Source organism: Colletotrichum destructivum, chromosome 3 (assembly GCF_034447905.1).
Source record: "Colletotrichum destructivum chromosome 3, complete sequence".
NCBI lineage: Eukaryota > Fungi > Ascomycota > Sordariomycetes > Glomerellales > Glomerellaceae > Colletotrichum > Colletotrichum destructivum.
In genome coordinates this window covers 2612075-2629290 of record NC_085898.1, presented here as the reverse complement: position 1 = coordinate 2629290, position 17216 = coordinate 2612075, and the positions used below count along the sequence as shown (strand labels likewise).

The 17216-nt window shown below is 55.5% G+C and overlaps 4 protein-coding genes across 4 annotated transcripts; 3 read left to right on the top strand and 1 right to left on the bottom strand.

Moving 5' to 3' along the window:
• Nucleotides 1-5048: 5048 nt before the first annotated feature.
• On the top strand, nt 5049-9018 carry CDEST_04877 (Putative zn(2)Cys(6) fungal-type DNA-binding domain-containing protein). The gene is made up of 2 exons (XM_062921036.1): nt 5049-6461; nt 6537-9018. Exons 1-2 carry the CDS (start codon nt 6331-6333, stop codon nt 8488-8490), a joined length of 2085 nt encoding a protein of 694 aa, XP_062777087.1. The 5' UTR covers nt 5049-6330; the 3' UTR covers nt 8491-9018.
• Nucleotides 9019-11631: 2613 nt separating this feature from the next.
• Nucleotides 11632-12784, top strand: CDEST_04876 (Putative nucleosome assembly protein (NAP); the record flags this gene model as incomplete). The annotated part of the gene is made up of 2 exons (XM_062921035.1): nt 11632-11716; nt 11862-12784. The coding sequence occupies 2 exons, from the start codon at nt 11632-11634 to the stop codon at nt 12782-12784; spliced, it is 1008 nt and encodes a 335-aa protein (XP_062777086.1).
• A 1972-nt stretch (nt 12785-14756) lies between these two features.
• Nucleotides 14757-14936, bottom strand: CDEST_04875 (uncharacterized protein; the record flags this gene model as incomplete). Its single annotated transcript, XM_062921034.1, has 1 exon — nt 14757-14936. One exon carries the CDS (start codon nt 14934-14936, stop codon nt 14757-14759), a length of 180 nt encoding a protein of 59 aa, XP_062777085.1.
• A 441-nt stretch (nt 14937-15377) lies between these two features.
• CDEST_04874 (Putative questin oxidase) lies at nt 15378-17213 on the top strand. The gene is made up of 6 exons (XM_062921033.1): nt 15378-15595; nt 15660-15701; nt 15757-16475; nt 16531-16742; nt 16811-17034; nt 17092-17213. Exons 1-6 carry the CDS (start codon nt 15380-15382, stop codon nt 17110-17112), a joined length of 1434 nt encoding a protein of 477 aa, XP_062777084.1. The 5' UTR covers nt 15378-15379; the 3' UTR covers nt 17113-17213.
• The last annotated feature ends 3 nt before the right edge of the window (nt 17214-17216 follow it).

The following is a 17216-nucleotide window of genomic DNA, read 5'->3' as shown; positions in this document are numbered from 1 at the left end:
GTATATGCCGACGTCGAGAGGACGGGGGGGGGGGGGAAGGTCCGATCCAGGATGTTTTGGGGAGAGGGAGGGGCATGGTACCAACGCGAAGACTCCCTTGGGGGCCATAAGCACAGCCTGCCATCAAGGGGAACTTTTGGGCCATAATGACGCCAGCGATGTCCCTCGGTTCATTTTTTCTGACATGCGTCTTGGGCGCAGCCGGAGGTGTCATCGGATTGGCCTGTTGCCTCCCACTAATTTCGCAGTGAAGGCGGGTGGTGCGAGGCATCTCGCAAGGCAGCACGTCCGTCTGCTTGATTCTCCTCCTAGCCCCGGAGCTCGCGATCCTGGCCGTTTGCTGGTACCTGACAGGAGGATGGGGCTTCAGATGGATAGCCGCAGGTTGATGTGCATCACATGGATGTTGCTGATGCATCGATTCGAGCCCTCTACATGCGACCCCCCCACGGTCGGTCATCACCAACGGACATGTCCGAAAGACACTGAGATGATTCCCCAGCGACGTGCACGCATAGAGTCGCATCACTGAGCCACAGCAACGTTCTCGCCATGCGATTTGATCGAATTATTGGCGGAGACATGCTGGATGCCAGCACGTTCATCATGCAGATTCCAATGGCCAAAGCAATCGCACTCGTCACGGTATTCGGATCATTGGCACCAGCACCTTTCATTCGTAGGCAATGCCATGGAACGTATCAAATGACCAGACGACTGCCGAGGACGTCGGCCAGACTAACGTTCCGAGTATCTAGAAAGTCTCAGTCGCAAACCACGCCGGTCCGCGAAGGTCTTACACTTAGTGTGGAGTGTCTTTGGTTCGAACCACGACTCCGGAACCGGTAGCATGTCCGTGGGGCCCAAGTCCGCGGTTGGAGTCCCTTAAGCAAGCCGCATCCCTCTCGTGCCAAAAGACGGGGCAAAGACATATTTGGGGATGGCGCCAGCAGGAAACAGGAGCACCAATAAGCTTGGATTCCAAGGATGAGGGAGAACCAGATCGAGCTTCACGTATCAGACCTGAAGGAGTTGTTAATCCGGAGGGGGTCCCTTCATTGGGTGGCAGGAAATTCGATATGGCCAGCGGCAAGCATGAGGTGCCTATTAAACGACCAGTATCCAATCACGCTGCAAAGACGATGTTCGGTAGGGCTGATGATGATGATGCAGAGAAAAAGCATAGCTGCAGCGAAGGTTGGTGGGATGTGTTTGATGCAGTCAATCATGGGCGGCTGAGGGTGGCCGCCTCCTTCTCAGGGAAGCGGCAGAACGTGACGAATGGGTGTTGATGGCTGAGTAGCAGCGCTAAGGTAGGTGATATGTAGGCGCACTTGACGCAAACTCCAGCGGCGTTATTGGATGCCGGAAGGAGGCCGCCCTGACCAAAGCTCCTTTCCAGGGCACATCGAGTGGATGGTTGGGCTCCTGGCCATGTAGGGCCTTTCCTTATGCTGTTTTCTCCGGATCGTAGGGCTGAGATGGAGCGTGGTGGGAGGGAGGCCATCTGGAGCGGGAGAGAGGGAGTCTGTGAAAGCCTATGAGGACCCCCGCCCAGAGCGACGAATGCATGATGCATTTGAACCCACCAGCGGAAGCGGGCCGGTAGGATGGCTGTTGCATGTGGCGCAGCTGACATAGCCGAAGCGGTGAATGAAGCCGAGACACTGCGCGCTCTGCCGACCGGACACGGCCCTGATTGGGTTGTCTGGTTTCCAGAGGCAGGACGATGAAGCAAGGGCGACGGGAACGAGGAGGTTGTGTCGTTGTGTCGATGTGTCGTTATTCGGTCGAGCGCTTGTGCAACATTGTAGCGAAACTTTTCGATACTTGTTGGACAGGAACGTCTGGCCAGTGCGTGGGTACATGGAGATAGATGACTCAGAATAGGTACTTAGTCGAGAAGACACAGGGTACCCTGGGGTGGCTATCTCTGGTGGCAATCCATCTGAGACTCAAATGCGATCTTTGTCTTCGCTCAGCGGCGTTGTATCTAATGCATGCCAGCATCCTGGCGGCGATCAGGACTCGACCGAGATGATAAAGCAGTTCGAGCTCGAACTCGCCGTCGGAGGAAGCTTTTCCCAGACCGAAGATGAGTGGAAACTGAGATTGCAAAGAAAGACAACACATATGATTAAGTCCAACTTGGCCAGCGGTGAGCTGCTCACCATTAGATTATGTCCCACCGAACATCACATGGCACGACGCCGTCGAAACGGGCCGCTCGCGTCTGTTGAAGTACGAGATTTCTTCCTTGATTGGCCCTGTGGTTGGCGATACGAGAGGGGAAACCGGATGCCTGCAGGTCTTGCATGCCAAGACAAGAGCCGGATGCCAGTTGACCAAGTCCATCTCTACTGTAGTGCAAATTATTAGGGCAGCCATCGGGTTTTCGTCTCCCATTAGACACTATGTTGCTTGACACATCAACACTGGATTAATATGAATGTGGAGGAGCATGGAGGCATATGGTAGACAGACCTTCCCTCCGTGCCGTTTGTCCAGCATGGCGCAGCCCTTGTGATACTCATTCTGTTCAGACGCTGGACCGGCGGTCCGTGGCCCCGGGCACGGCCGCAACCCCCGTGGGGGGAAGTCATCCCCGGCGAGTACCCTGTAAGATTGAAGCCCGGCCTCCCGCCGACCGACGTCAAGAATCACCTGTCCTGCGCGGATTCAGTACATCGCCGTCTCGCCAGACGGCCGGGGGGGCATCACGGCATCGGCGATTGGTTGGCGGATACAGAATGCAGCGGACAGACAAAGTTGGTCATCAGCATAAGTCTCTCGGTAAGGAAATCCAATTCCGCTCTTGAGCCAGTTTCCAGAGACACCCGTGTTTGCGAGCCGCGGTGCTGCTTCCGTTCAAGGTGTGGGCCGTATTGCCAAGGTATTGGTTAGGTGTGTAAGCGGGCGACGCACTTCGGCCCCTCTCTTTGTTTGTTTTCGACCAAGGTGTCGCTAAGTCCGTTCATGTTGTGTCTTTTGGCCAACGTTCTCGGATGCCGGCTTGGCTGCCCGTACTTTTGAAATTGGACCAACTCGAGCAATACCGGCCACTGTGATGGTTGAATGGCACGTTTACCAGCCGTGCTATTGATTCCGTAAGGCGCCTTTGTTTCGGGTGTACGGTTGGTAAGCCCAGCCATTCCGCGGTCGGTCGGTCGGTCGGTCGGGGTCAGTCGCGAGGGCGGGCGCGGGATCGTCGCAGTCTATTGACAGCCAGCGGCCGCCATTAGCCACAAACCGCCTCGACGCCGACGAGACTTCTATTGACCTGGAGGCTAGAGCGATTTGGTGACTGGATCGAGACTGGGCGAGTCTGGCTGGGCCGCTTGAAGCGTACAGTACATAGCGAAGCGATGAGGGCATGGGGGTGCCTTGTCGAAGGTGAGCACTGGACACGTGCGTCGGTGGGGAATCCCACGGCGACTGCGGCGCCCCCCATGTTTGTTCAAATGTTACTCCACTTGCCTTTTCTGGTTCTCAATCTCTGCGGTCTGAACCGGGGTTGAGTGAGGTTAAGATTCAGGGAGTTTGTGACGATGATGGCGTCTGCCCGTCACTCGCGAGGGACGACTGCAGCAGCACAGCCACGAAAGCACGCCCTGGGAAAGAGACTAGGATGTAGTTGGTGTCGTGATTCGAGATTCGAAGCAATAGAAGCATGGTCCAAGGTGTGGCCGAGATTGATTAAAATGTGCGGGAGCGAAGGAGGTGAGGGGGATGCCACATCGTTGGACAGGATACATGTACATTTATTTCTTGAGTACTTGAAGAAAGGCGACTAGTGGTGGGAGCGAATCGATACTGACGTACTCGGGATGTGCTGGGGAGGGCCCCCCGCGCGCGCTGTGGTGTTCAACTACCATCGACATGTTCTCCAAAACTGTCGCACGGAAGCAAAGAATGAAACACATGAATAAAAGTACGGCGACGAAAGTCCAAAAATCTGTGCCACCAATTGGGACAAGTCCATATGTACAGTGGGTAGTGGATGTCCTCGTCCCCTGAACCATGCACTAGGTATACGGCGCCAAGAGTTGCCGATAGAGGTAGGTACATAGGTAAGTACTGCGCTTCACCTTCGCGGGCAGCCAGAGGCAGCTAGTTGGTTGGTGGCTGGTGGTGTCCCGTTGCACTGAGGGCATACAACCTGACAAACTCCTCCTCCTTGTGGGACGTTGCTGATTGTCGATGCAGAGGAGCCTTTGTAGGGTGGGGTACAGTTGCTCTGTACGTGTACAGATAGTTAGACTCAACAATCTTTGCCGTCGTCTTTCTTCTTCCCAAGTTACAGACACTTACTTGTCTGGCCCCAAAACTCGCGCGGTACGTCTACTTGTGTCCAGACGCCTATCCGTTCCTACCTCCACCAGGGTAGGTTGTAACTATTAAGTATGTATTTACTACCTAGGTACCTAGTGTAGAGGCACGCCTTGTCTTGTTTTGTCTTCACTTGTCTTGTCTAGGTAGGTAGCCTAGGGCGCTTTTTCTACAATGTTCGCTTGTTTTGGTGTTCCGTTGCTTACCTTAGACCTTCTCCAGGGCCCCCGCTCCCGACTCGGTTCTCTCTTCTCCCTTTTATTCTTGGTCACTTGCTCCATGTGTATCTCGCTTCCGTTGGTTCACTCTCGACCGGTGGCCCGCGGCACTTGTCTTTTGCTGCACAATTGCTTTCTTTTCTCTCTCTCCCCCTCCCTCATAGCCTACTCACTCACTAATATTGCATCCTACCAGGCCTGTCTTGGGCCCGTCGAGCTCACTTGCTCACAGCCAAACGTCATCTCCCGATCCGACTCCTCCGGTCCTCTACCCCCCCCTCTATTTCTCCTGTCACCTCCCTTATTCTCTCTCTCTCTATCTCTTCTCTCCCTCTCCCTCCCCCAGTCACCCAAATAACAACATCACCAGACACCTGTACTTTCCTCGCCATCTACTACTACCGCCTCTGCCTGACTGCTCTCAGTCTGGTGCTCCCCGCGTCAGCACCCTCCCTCCGCGGCACACGCCAAATCGACATTGGAGGCCTGCATGCAGTGCAGCGCAGCGCGGCGACATATCTCTCCCACCCATCCCATTCATCCTACCTGTAACCCGTCGCCGTCTCCAGCCGTCATCACTATCCCACCGCTTCTAACCACATCACAACCGACAAACATCCTGGTACAAGTCTGCAGCTTGCTGCTCGTCCCAAGCCCCCGCTAGTTTTCCAGGCTCCACATCGCGACCTACCCATTGCTTGGCTTTGTGGCTCTCTGCCTTTCTCTATCTATTTCTCACTCACTCTCTCTCTCTCTCTCTCTCTCTCTCTCTCTCTCTCTCTCTCTCTCTCTCTCTCGTGTATCTCCGTCTCCCCTAAGTACACGAGTTCGCGACCAATTCGGACCCCCCTACCCCCTGGTCCCTGCCGACCAGGCTACTGCTTCGCTGCTCCATTCACCTCCGAGTGGTTTGTGGCGTCACAACGCTAGCCACGAATGCCCAGGCCCCCCGCTCACACGCCGTCCGCCAGCCCTATATTACCCTACCACCCGTCTCTCCCGGCCCCCAACCTGCTTCCCGCCACGAAGCTGCCAAACAGTCCCAGCTCTGTCTTTGCGCATAGCCAACAGGCCGAAGCAAACAACAAACCATTATATCAACCCCCCTGGCCGATTAACAGTTCGCCGCAGCTCACTGCCACTGTCACCGACTCTTGCTTCGGTTTCCACCAAACACTCTACAAACGAAGGCTCCTCGACTCATATCGGCCCCCCTACCCGCATCGCAGCCGGGCGTTGTTTCTCCTTCTTCACCTTTACCACCCACTTCCTTGGTCATGTAATTGCAGTGCTTCTTACGCCAAAGCTTAGAACTCAAATCGAGGGATAAACCCTGTCCCTCAACCAGATCGCCCCCTCGACCGGATTGGTTCCCCGACCTGGCCGAACCTACCTACCCACCTACCTAAGCCAGGCCTGCCCTGTCTAACCGCCGACTTCACAGACCACCCGTCATCGCGCCGACCCCTAGCTTCCCCTTAGCTTCACTGCCCTCTCCGCCCTGTATCCCACCACACCAAACTCTCTCTCTCCAATATCTCTCCAAGAGCGGCCCGCCCCCTTGTCTGTGTTCTGGCCAGGCTCTTTTTTATTTTTATTTTTTTTAAGGTGGCTTCCTTTTCTCTTTGGGTGCTCTGCTTGCTCCTCGGCTCCTTTCGAACCCCTCCTTCCGAATCCCGTGGCCGAAATCACTAAGCCCTGTGCGTTTCAAAAGCCACAGGCGATGAATGCGTCTGCGCTGTCGCTTCGGCCATAGGTAATCTTCAACCTGCACAACTCGACAATGTCGTCTCACAGCAACGCCGACGCCAACTCGGCTGCATCCACCAGTCCCGCCTCCTCCGACTCTCACCAGAGGCCCAAGAGGGCCAGGACGAGCAAACCGAAAGTCAAGACGGGGTGTAACAACTGCAAGTATGTAACGTCACGAACGCATTCTACTACCTTGCCATCCATCGCTCAAGCCTGAGCCTGACATGCTCCGTGTAGACAGCGGCGCATCAAATGCGATGAAACCCGTCCCTCTTGCTCCCAGTGCGTCCGTTCGAAAAAGATATGCACCGGCTATCCGCCCCCAAGCCGCAGCGCGAGACCTCATGAGGTCCTCGCCATTGCTCCGAAACCCCTGGCCGCCGCCCAAAATGCCGCCGCACCCGTGCGAGCGACCTCTATCGAAGGGCTGCCCCCCCGAAGGCAACACAAGTTGCAGGCTCGCCGCCCGACACCCCCGCAAGCGTCGGCTGCCCCTGCGGCCCTCACAATGTATCGCCCCGCTGGCAACCTCCAACTGACCCCGCAGGAAGGCCTCTATTTCCAACTGTTCCGCTCCCACACCGCAAGTGAGCTGTCCGGCTACTTTGACTCGGTCTTCTGGACCCGGACCGTCTTGCAGGAGTGCCACTCGGAGAACGCCATTCGCCACGCCGTCGTTGCCCTCGGCGCTCTCTACAAAACACTGGAACAAACGTGCGAGTCCCCGCCGGGCTCGCCGTCCGATTTTATGAGCCCTGTGGACGGAGCATACAAGCATTGGGAGGTGGCGGTAAAGCAGTACTCGGAAGCCATCAACGCCCTTGTCCAGCTCCAACGCGACCAGAAGTCGCACCGCACCCTGCTCATGGCCAGTGTGCTCCTGACCTGCTTCGACTCCTTCGTTGGCGACCACAGACAGGCCATACGACAAATTCAAACCGGCCTCAGCTTGTTGGAGAAGCTCAGGGCCGAGAGGAGAAGGTCGTTCGTGCCTGTTTCCGAGGAGCCCGTCGAAGAAGAGCTCGTCACCATGTTCACAAGACTTGCCATTCAGGCCAAGTCGTACGATATGGCCTTCCACTTCCCTGAGCCTTACGTGATTCGCTTGACTCCCCAGACCCCCGAGCTTCCTCGCTCACCACCCTCGGACGCCGGCAGCTCACCCTCGTCCATGAGCACCATATCGGTGCCTGACCAGTTCTCCAACCTGATGGAGGCTCGCATCGCCTGGGACAAGCTGCTCGAGAAGATGCTCCGCTTCACCGAAACATTATTCGTCTATCAGAAATCAACGGGTGCAAACGGCCCGATGGGCATCCTCCCGAAATCGCTCAAACAATACGGTATGAGCTTCAAAGGACAACTGGACGCTTGGTCCGAGGCTTTCGACTTCCTGCTCGAATCTCGGACGGCCCCGGGGGTCAGCCACCAGGAAAAGGCGGGCATTGCGGTGCTGAAGATGTTCCAGATCATGAGCCAGATCTTATTCCTCATGACGTATAGCGATAGCGAGTCACAGTTCGACGTGTTCCAGTCTCACTTCAAGGCCATCGTGGACCTCGCCTCCGAGGTGGTGGGTGACGAGGAACGTCGCGCAGCGGCCAAGCGATGTCCCGACCCCGGCCAATGCCCCCATCGTCACAACCACAGCCCAGATATCTTTGGTGGCCACGAGTACAACACATATCACATCAAGCCAAGCTTCAGCGCTGATCTGGGCATTGTGCCACCCCTGTTCGTCGTCGCGACCAAGTGCCGTCATCCTGTTATCCGAAGGCAGGCCATCCAGCTTCTCAGGAGCAGCGCTCGCCGGGAGGGTATGTGGGACAGCGAGCTCACAGCGCGCATCGGGCAGTGGGTCGCGTCGATTGAGGAAGAGGAGGATAAGGCGTCTCCGTCGCCCGACCCACGCGCCAGCTTTGTGAATGGCAGCACGAGGAGCGGGTCGGTTGATTTCGGCGAAGGCATCCCGCTGGGACCTGGCGGCAACGCTCGTTGGGATGCGCGGAGGGACAGCGCCATCCCTGGACTCATCAAGTCAAAACGGTCCGTCCCCGAAGAAAAACGCGTCATGGTTCGGGCGGTGGATTTCGACCTCAGAGCCAGGTTTGCCAACTTGCAGGTTGGCACCCGAGGCATCATCACCGGCATGCCAGACATGCGGTCCAGGGTTACCCAGATAACGTGGTAGTCAGCCAGCTGCCATGAGGGGTGGTCCGTATTGCAGGTCGAAGGAAGGTTTTGCACTTGCGTATTTGGCTTTTTGATATACCCCAGTGATTGGAAACGAACATAGTATAGTACCTGTACAGAGGTTTTAGAACCTTGTTTTTGCTTTTGAAGGGAAGATAACCCCCCCCTTCGTCTTTGCCCCTCACTTTCCTCTCACTTTTCTTTCCCTCAAAAATTACGAGTCACGATTTGGATATTGCAAGCGCTCTATTTTTGTTTTATTTTTCCAACTTAGTTGCCGAGACGATGCGTGGGTCTTTGCTAGCGGTGCTAGCTTCGAAACAAAGCTTACGTTACTGCGAAGGGCGGAAACGAAGCATCTTGGGAGGAGTTGTGCGGTCGTTCAAGAAAAGCATCAACACGAGGACTGCGCAAGCAACTCTAATCAAAACTGACTGGGTAATATGGTTCGCACGAGGTCCGAACACCTGTACGAAGGTAGTTTTCCTACCAATCAAAAATCAAAGACTAAAGACGGTTACACTCCCTTGCTTGATTCATCGTGCAACCGTTGGACTGTAATGGACCCCAAGGCACGAACGCAAACATAAGAGGGAGTGATTTGGTTGGTCGTACCGATACCATGGGAGGATTTCCGAAACCACGGTGCCTGTTATCGTGAGTAACTGTATATTCTCCGTAGTTAGCGAGAGTCTCGGAAGGGTATGTGACCATCCTCGGTGTGCAACTCGAAAACACTGAAACAAAGAAATTGGTTTGGTCAGTAGGTCAGGGAACGATATCTCCGGGGCTCCGATCGGCACGATGTGGATGCGGGTTCCATCCAGAGCTCGGAGACAGTGGGTCGCTTACGGAGGTCTGCCGTGCCGATTTCCCCACAATGATCCGGGACCTTCGGGGACCAGCCCCCGGTCCGTGCGCGAGAAAGCCCATTCTTGACGAAGGGCTTCCGGCTTGCTTTCTCTCGGGTAACTCCCTTCGGTGTCCATGGGCTGCAATCGAAGTTGTCTAATGGTTCACTTTCATTAGCGACTGGTATTATTCCCGCCTATAGGAAGGGAGGACCCCCCCCCCGATTGTGTCTAACGAGAGGGTATGTCGACCGGATGGAGATGTAGAATCGTCGGTTCTGCAAGACTCTGGACCGAACACCCCGCCAGCGGTCTTAGTTCTTCGCCCGGAAAGATGGGAGAGAAAGAGGGAAACAGCATAGGCAGCACGGAATCGCATCGTCTGCAGGAACGTCGTGACAGGCGTCTCCCAGCAACAAGGCGCAAGGATCTTGCTGGTCGTGGGTTTCCCCCTTCTTCTTCTTCTTCTTCTTCCCGTACCTTGCGCTGCGCCGCTGCGAATGTCAGCGCCTGGCCGCAGTGACATCCCGCGGACGAGGTGGACTTGAGGGACTGCAGTCATGCCGGGTGGCATGGGATTGTCAGGTCTCACACATTGTCGCGATGTGCAAGATGTGCGCGATGTGTGCCCCATAGTTCACAGCATATCCCACGGGAATCGACAATAACGGATGGAACAACAGCAAGAGGAGTCCTCCTGGACGCGGCTCACAGGCAGGCGCGCAGCGAAAGTAAATAGCAACGCATTGGAAAATAACAAACGATGAAGGGGTCAACGACGACGAGCCCCCTCAGTGGGTCGCGGTTGGTCATTCGAGAGAAAAAATTGAAAGAAAAAAAAGTCAATGGGGGAGGAAGAGGGGGGATGGGAGCTGTTAGCGGCGGCTGATCAAGAGATTTGGAGTGCTCTGCATGAACAACATTAACAGCGGCCTCCCAGTCCTCGGCGAGTGGATATCAAGCAATTGCCGCCTTTAGCTTGGGGGGGCGTTGGAAAATCTTCGTCGGACCCCATTAGAATTGGAGACGGTCGACGATCTAGAAGCCACCATCTGGCAAATTGCGATGTGGGGGACGAAGCAAACCCAGCCATGGGAGGGAGGTTTGCTCACAAAAATCCGAAAATGCCAGAGTTGGACTACTTGGAAGATGATGGTTGAAAGGATCCACCGAGGGGACCTGTGTACCTAGGTACCTAGGCATGTACGTACCCCGCTAAGGAACCGCCCCTCTTATGGTCTCAGAGGACCCCTAATTCTTCTTCTTCTTCAGCATTGAGCGTGAGCTTAACAGGCTGAGGTTGAAGCATCGTTAGTGGCACGTGGTGATGGGAGCCGTCCGTGTTAGTGGGAGGCACGGCCCCCAAGGCACTGGACGACTTGACAATACGTCGAGACTGGCTTCGAGAAGGACCTCTGAAAAGGATAATCCTGATCGGGGTTGGAGTCCCAGGCACAGAGACGCATCCCAGAAAAACACAACCCATGCACGAGGCGACCAGTCCGGTCATTGTCCCGCCATTGTTCTCCGTCGGGTGCCCAATTGTCGCTCCAATGTGATGCCAATTTCTGCGGGCCTTTGCTGTGCTGGCTGGCTGGTCTGTGTGGGTGGAGGGGCTGTTGAGTGGCCTGGGCATTCGGAAAAGTTCGAGATCAACAGGGACGTGGGGACATACCCAATGACATCAGTCACCGCCGTTAATCCTGAAGCTGGCATGGGCTGCAGTAGTCAGTGAGGCACACTGCCACTGCATACCTACGTAGGGAGACGCGTAGGTACGTACGGCCATAGGTTTGCAGGCAACCCAGAGCTTGAGCCAGTCAGTATGGAAATTTTTTTGCCAGCTTTTTTCTTGGGTCTGTTTGTATACATCGTCGCAAAAGCAGCCAGTCGCAGTCTTCCCCTACGTCCTTCGGCACCACAGTTCCCTCCCCCCCTCGATCCTCACACAAATTTTTCCCTCTCTCCCTCCCAGATCCCTCCCCCCCTCCTTCCACCATCAAAACAAAAACAAACCAGGAAGAGGAAAAAAAAAATACCATTTGCTAAGCAGTCCCAAAAGTCACTCCCTTATTTAAAAGACTGCCCCCGAAGTGAGACACTGCTTTTCGCTTTGTTGCTTTTTTATCTTTTGCGACTCTAAGCTAATACAACCCCGCCATTTAATCAGTACCCCGCCACTCAAACGAACGCGAAATCTAAGAATCCTTTACTGAGATTCCTCCCCCCCGTTCCTTCACTCCTAATCTCTTCAAACCCCTTCATCACTTCACTCACAAACCGCCATAATGGTTGAGATGGTTGATACCGGTGTCACCTACGAGCAGCTCGCCGACCTCGAGCGCGAGTTCGAGGAGGTTGAGAACCAGATCGGTACGTTTGTCTTGTTTGCCATGTTCGCCGAGCCCTGAGATCTGCGGTCCTTCCCAATTCATAAAGGACCTCATTGTTTGTTTCCTTGGGAGCCGCCGTCCTCTTTCACACAGGAAAATCTTCACTTTAACTAACATCTCACCAGTCCGCAAGCAGTACGAGCTCTCCAAGCCTCTGTACGAGAAGCGTGCCGCCGTCACCTCTAAGATCCCTAACTTCTGGGCCCTCGTCTTCGAGCAGTCCCCCGCTGAGGTTGACGAGCACATCCAGCCTTCCGACGCTGCCCTGCTCCTGTCCTCCCTGAAGAACATCTCCGTCTCGCGCCCCGAGATCGACAACGGTGCCGCCAACGGCGACCCCCGCACCTTGAGCATCCGTTTCGAGTTCAACGAGAATGAGTACTTCGAGGACAAGGTCATTGAGAAGACCTTCTGGTACCGCCACTCCAAGTCCTACTCTGGACTCGTCTCCGAGCCCGTCGACATCAAGTGGAAGGACGGCAAGGACCTTACCGAAGGCCTTCTGTCCCTCGCCAAGAAGGTCTGGGATCAGGGCCCCATCACCCCCGGCAAGCTGACCCCCGAGGCCGAGGCCCTCAAGGCCAAGGTCGAGGAGACGGGCATGGGCGGCGTCTCATTCTTCACCTTCTTCGGCTTCGTCGGCAAGCGCATTTCCCCCGAGGACAGCGCCGCCACCCTCGCCAAGGAGGTCGCCGACCACCAGGCCCGCAAGGAGGGCAAGAAGACGGACGAGGAGGAGGATGACGAGGAGGAGGAGGCTCAGGACCAGATCCAGTTCGAGCTCGAGATCTGCCCCGACGGCGACGATATCGCCGTCGCCATCGCCACCGACCTGTGGCCCGAGGCGCTCCACTACTTCAGTAAGTCCCTCCGTTCGCGCGCCGCCGACGCCCGTGGAGAAGACGGAGACTTACTCTCGATGATAGCCCAAGCTCAGGAGGCCGCCGAGATGTCCGACGCCGACTTTGAGTCTGACGACGATGAGGATGAGGACGAGGAGATGGGCGACGCCGAGGAGACCACCCCCAACAAGAAGCGCAGGGCTTAGATTGATGGCCCCTTTCCCCCCATGATGATGAGACGCATTTTTCTTCTTTCTTAGAAACAAAACCCGGTGATACCATGACCGTTCCCTAGAAGGGGGAACTTGAATACAAACTTTTTTTTTTGTTGTCACGTCAACTTCCATCTGCTCAAACAGTGCTCCACCGTGACCTCGTCGCCTGCTTAACGTCGATGCAGTATCATCATACATGCGCATGCTACTCTCGGCCACACTTGTGACATCGCGTCGATGAAGACGACGCAGGCGTGGTTTGTTCGACGGGTGGGCGTGCGCCGTCGGCCTTGAAGATGATGGGAGGCCGCGCGGAACGAAACCCTTTCAGGGGCTCTGCCGTGCTGCCGTGCCGAAGACGCTTCGAAGGATGCTGAGTAAACCGCAGGCATTAGTTCCCGCAGCGTGAGAAAAGCAATCTCCGAGGACAGCACGGCGGCCTCAATCTCGCGCGTATTGTTGGGTCCCGGGACGCCCGCCCGCCATGCCGAATCTTCCCCTCGTCGTCTGTTGGCCGTGCCCTGAGTAAGCGTCGGTGTGAACGTGTCGAGGAAAGAGTTTGTGAAGGGCAAAGTTTCCGGCTGTTGGGATCAGACAGGATCGGCCGGCCTGATCAAATCCCCTGCTCGTCTGGCTCCGTACAGGATGTTGAGAAGGGTTCTCCAGCAACCCGCCCAGGGAGAAGTAGTCCGTTCGACCTGTGTGATACACGTTGTGTGGTGCTTTTGATGAGGGACAAAAGTTTCGCCCGAAAGTGGTTGTGGGGGCGGCATCTAATATGGTGACATCCTAGGGTTTTCATCGTTTCTTAGTGTTGATGGGAAGAGAGCGTAAAGTTGCCCTGGGGCCGTTGTGAGCTGGATAAGGGTACAGATTCTGCACGAGAAGTGTTTATAGCCCGAGGTATGGGAATACCAAGAATGGGTGGTAGTCGTCCTAATTCCGCCATTGCATAAATAAGACTTCGCACTACCTGCCTTTGTGTATAGGGTGTCATCTATGACGATGGTTGACGAGGTCAGGATCGCATATGCCCGGCATGAGTGGCAGCAGTGTCGGCCGTTTCTACTGAGAGCATTGACCCTGGGATGCCAAACGTGGAGGGCGTATCGTCGGCGGAGGGGTTCAAGACTGACTCTTGTTCAAAAGTAAAAACCCAAAACTGACGTGGCTTGGCTGGGCATAGGAGACATGGCAAGCTAGCTTTCAGAAGCCAATGTGCTAGTACTCATGGCTACGGCCCATGATGCAGACGAGAGAAATGACCGTCGCCTCCGGGAGCGTAACAGAGGTTATGGAACTGCTAAACGAACAGCAGGTAGAGTGTCACTTGAACATAATTTGTGGGCAGTCAGGCTCTTTGTAGGGTTTCAAGGCTGCTTGTCGGGAACACTTAAGCTTAAGCTCAGGGCGCGACCCATTCTGCCTGGTCATGGCTCATTGAGCCGATTTCCAGTTGGTATCACTTGCCATTCTCACCCCTCTGTTTTGCCACCTCTCGTGGATCTTGGAGCTAACACTTTCTCAACATTTTTAAATCTAACACCGTCGAAGAACGAAACGGGACCCATATGCTGGTGACGGAGGATCGGACCTGAGCCTGCTTGGAAACAACCTCTTGCCCTCCTATCAAGAACGAAAGCCAAAGACATGTCCCACCTCCGCAGACGGGAGAGACCGTTCCTCCTTTCTCACAGTAAGCCGTTTGCAAGAAGGAACGGTGACTGGGCTAACAACCATCTGCAGTCAATTGAACTCCCGGTTTGTAGTGAATTAATTCTTGTCATCGTTATCGTTCATTGCTGGTACAGTATTATCGTGCGGAATCAATTTCGTCGCTCCTTCGCGTCCAACCACCAAGGCCGAAGGAGCATCCACCCTCCGAGACCCGAGACCGAAGGATCCACTGGGCCTGCATCGTTATTGACATTGTTCCATTATTCTTGCTTCTAGGGAATGGCCGTCATCGGTGTGACAGGCATAAAAAATCACTTGAATTGTTTTCCTTTAGCAGGCAGAGGTGTCCAGCGCACTGGCCGCTCAGCTCTCGTACATGAAAAAGCTGCGGCTGGATCCGACGCGGAGACCGACCCCATGAAATAGTGGAGAATCCGGCGGACGCTCGCCGGACGGTTTCGGACATATCTTTGCTGAACTGCCCGATGTTCAATGGACACAATGCACAACCCCGACGCTCTTCTCAGTCGTATGAATATCCCTTCGCTAAGATGTGAGCCGGCTCTTCCGGTATTCAGCCGACACTCGAGCGCGAGGTGCCGTAAGCCAATCCTCAGCACGACGCTACGATGACGTCAAAGAATCCGGGGAAGTGACTTAACAGAGTAGAGTTTAGTTTGGCCACGCGGGTGCGAGCCCACCCACACCTACTTACCCGCATCTAGCCACTCTATGGGAGAACATCCGCTTCCCATCACGGCTCGCTCGCTCTCGCTCTCGCCCTTTCGTGCGTGTCTCATTTGTAAGCCGGTGATCCTCTTTGTGACACTCCCTTGTCCCCGATACTTAAGGTTCTGCTACATACGGCTTGCAACGCTACCAGGGCATCCCAATACTTGATTATCTGCAATGAAAATAGGGTCATCTTCAACCGCCTCTCGACGAATCTCAAAGATCATTGTTTTCAGTGGAGAACGCACCTGTTCATTCGGCCAGACGAGAAGCATCAACATGGCGACTCCGTACAAGATCCAAGTCCCAGTGACAAACACCGGGCTGTGGAAGTTTAAGCAGCAAGATGACACTGCGAACAAGGTCTCGGAGCTTTTGCAAGAGGACCTGAAGGCGGGTGGTTCCACTCTTACTGAGATGAGGCGTTCGATGAGTTGCATGCTGATCGTCCTAACAGAAACATCACGTCTTCTTCAACCAAGATGGCTTCCACAATCATGTAAGTCCAAATCGGGCACTAAATCGAGCCACCTTTTTTTAAAACATCACCACAGATCCCCCATCATCTCCTTGCCCTCTTTGGCACCGGAGCAGGCCCTGATGCCATTCAAACGGCATACAATGAAAACGCAAACTACCAGAGACCCGCCAAAGAAAGCCAGGACAGTGTGGCAGACGAGCTCCACGACTGGGAAAAGACAAAAAAGTACCTGGGCCGAGAGAAGCATTACTCCGACTTCCTCCTCTTCTACCAGCGTGAGATCGAGAGGCTGGGCTGGGAGGCAGCGCTGAACGAGCACCTCTTCAAGGGCGACGAGCGTGCCAACGACATGTTCCAGCGCATGTTCGCCGGCATCCTGCACCCCATCATCCAGCTCATGTACGGCGTCGAGTGGGAGCAGCCCGCCATCGTCGCCGAGGGCCTGGCCCAGGCCGCCGTGCATAAGAACCAGCTCAAGGCCTTCCTCGACGAGACTGAGAGGCGCGCGGACGAGACCGCCAAGACGCCGATGCCGCAGATCGCGGCGCTCATCAAGGAGATCCGGGGTGACCAGAAGCTGGCCACGGCTACGGAGATGGGGGACGCGAACAAGATCTTCGACGGCGTCATGAAGCGCGCGCCCGAGGAGATGCTCAGGGTCGCGAGCAAGGTCAAAGTCCTGCCTGAGGAGCTGGACGAGAGGACGGCCGAGATGTTTCATATTGGCTTCTACGTCACTGGCGGCGCAGCCCTTCGTCCGGGGAAGGAGGCGAAGTGGGACTTCTTCTTGATGTAAGCCCGTTGAGGCCCGTGTTTGGAGATCAAAGGCCACTAACATCACGTCCAGCCATCACACGAACGTGGCGCCCATCTTTCTTAGTTTCAACTCCAAGCCTTGGATCTCGACAGAAAATAAGGTTCGCATGCTCGAGCACAAGATCCGGATGGATCTTGTCCAGTACGCGGCACGCGGCTGCCCAGAACTCCGCCTGGACCAAGTCAGGTCATACAAGCCAAGGGACCGGGACCAGGGCAAAGAGCTGGTCTCGAAGCCATCAGGTAGGTGACAATTCACCGCCCGGATGTGCCCGTACGGCCCACTGGCACCGACACTAACTGGGTTACAGACCTCCTTCCGAGATTCCACAATATCCCTGACGACGGCCACACGATCAAGGTGGCACGCGCTCTCGGCATCTGCCACGAGCTGTCTTCCAATTACGGCGACAAGCCGTGGATCAAGATCAAAGGGGACGACGAGTGGCTCAAGCTGGCCTACATGCTGCTGGATGGGACGGAGCACTCCGGGACGAGATGGGTCCGCTCGGCCGGCTTCGAAGAGGCATGGAAGGTAAGCGGGAAGATCTCATTGACAACGCGTGAAACCCGTATCTAACACCGGCGCCAGGACATTCCCGCTCGCGATTGACTAGCCGGTGGCGCAGAAACCGCTTCGAGGTTGTGAAGAGGATTGAGGAACGGCGGACCGCATGCCATGGGAGCAAGCGGCGAGGCGGATTTGGCAAAACGGGG

Bases quoted from the DNA above. Each gene is read 5' to 3' on its own strand.
- CDEST_04877 (XM_062921036.1), top strand. From the start codon at position 6,331: ATGTCGTCTCACAGCAACGCCGACGCCAACTCGGCTGCATCCACCAGT. The intron at 6,462-6,536 runs GTATGTAACGTC...TGCTCCGTGTAG, and splicing joins ACGGGGTGTAACAACTGCAA to ACAGCGGCGCATCAAATGCG.
- CDEST_04874 (XM_062921033.1), top strand. From the start codon at position 15,380: ATGAAAATAGGGTCATCTTCAACCGCCTCTCGACGAATCTCAAAGATC. The intron at 16,743-16,810 runs GTAGGTGACAAT...ACTGGGTTACAG, and splicing joins GCTGGTCTCGAAGCCATCAG to ACCTCCTTCCGAGATTCCAC. The intron at 17,035-17,091 runs GTAAGCGGGAAG...CACCGGCGCCAG, and splicing joins GCTTCGAAGAGGCATGGAAG to GACATTCCCGCTCGCGATTG.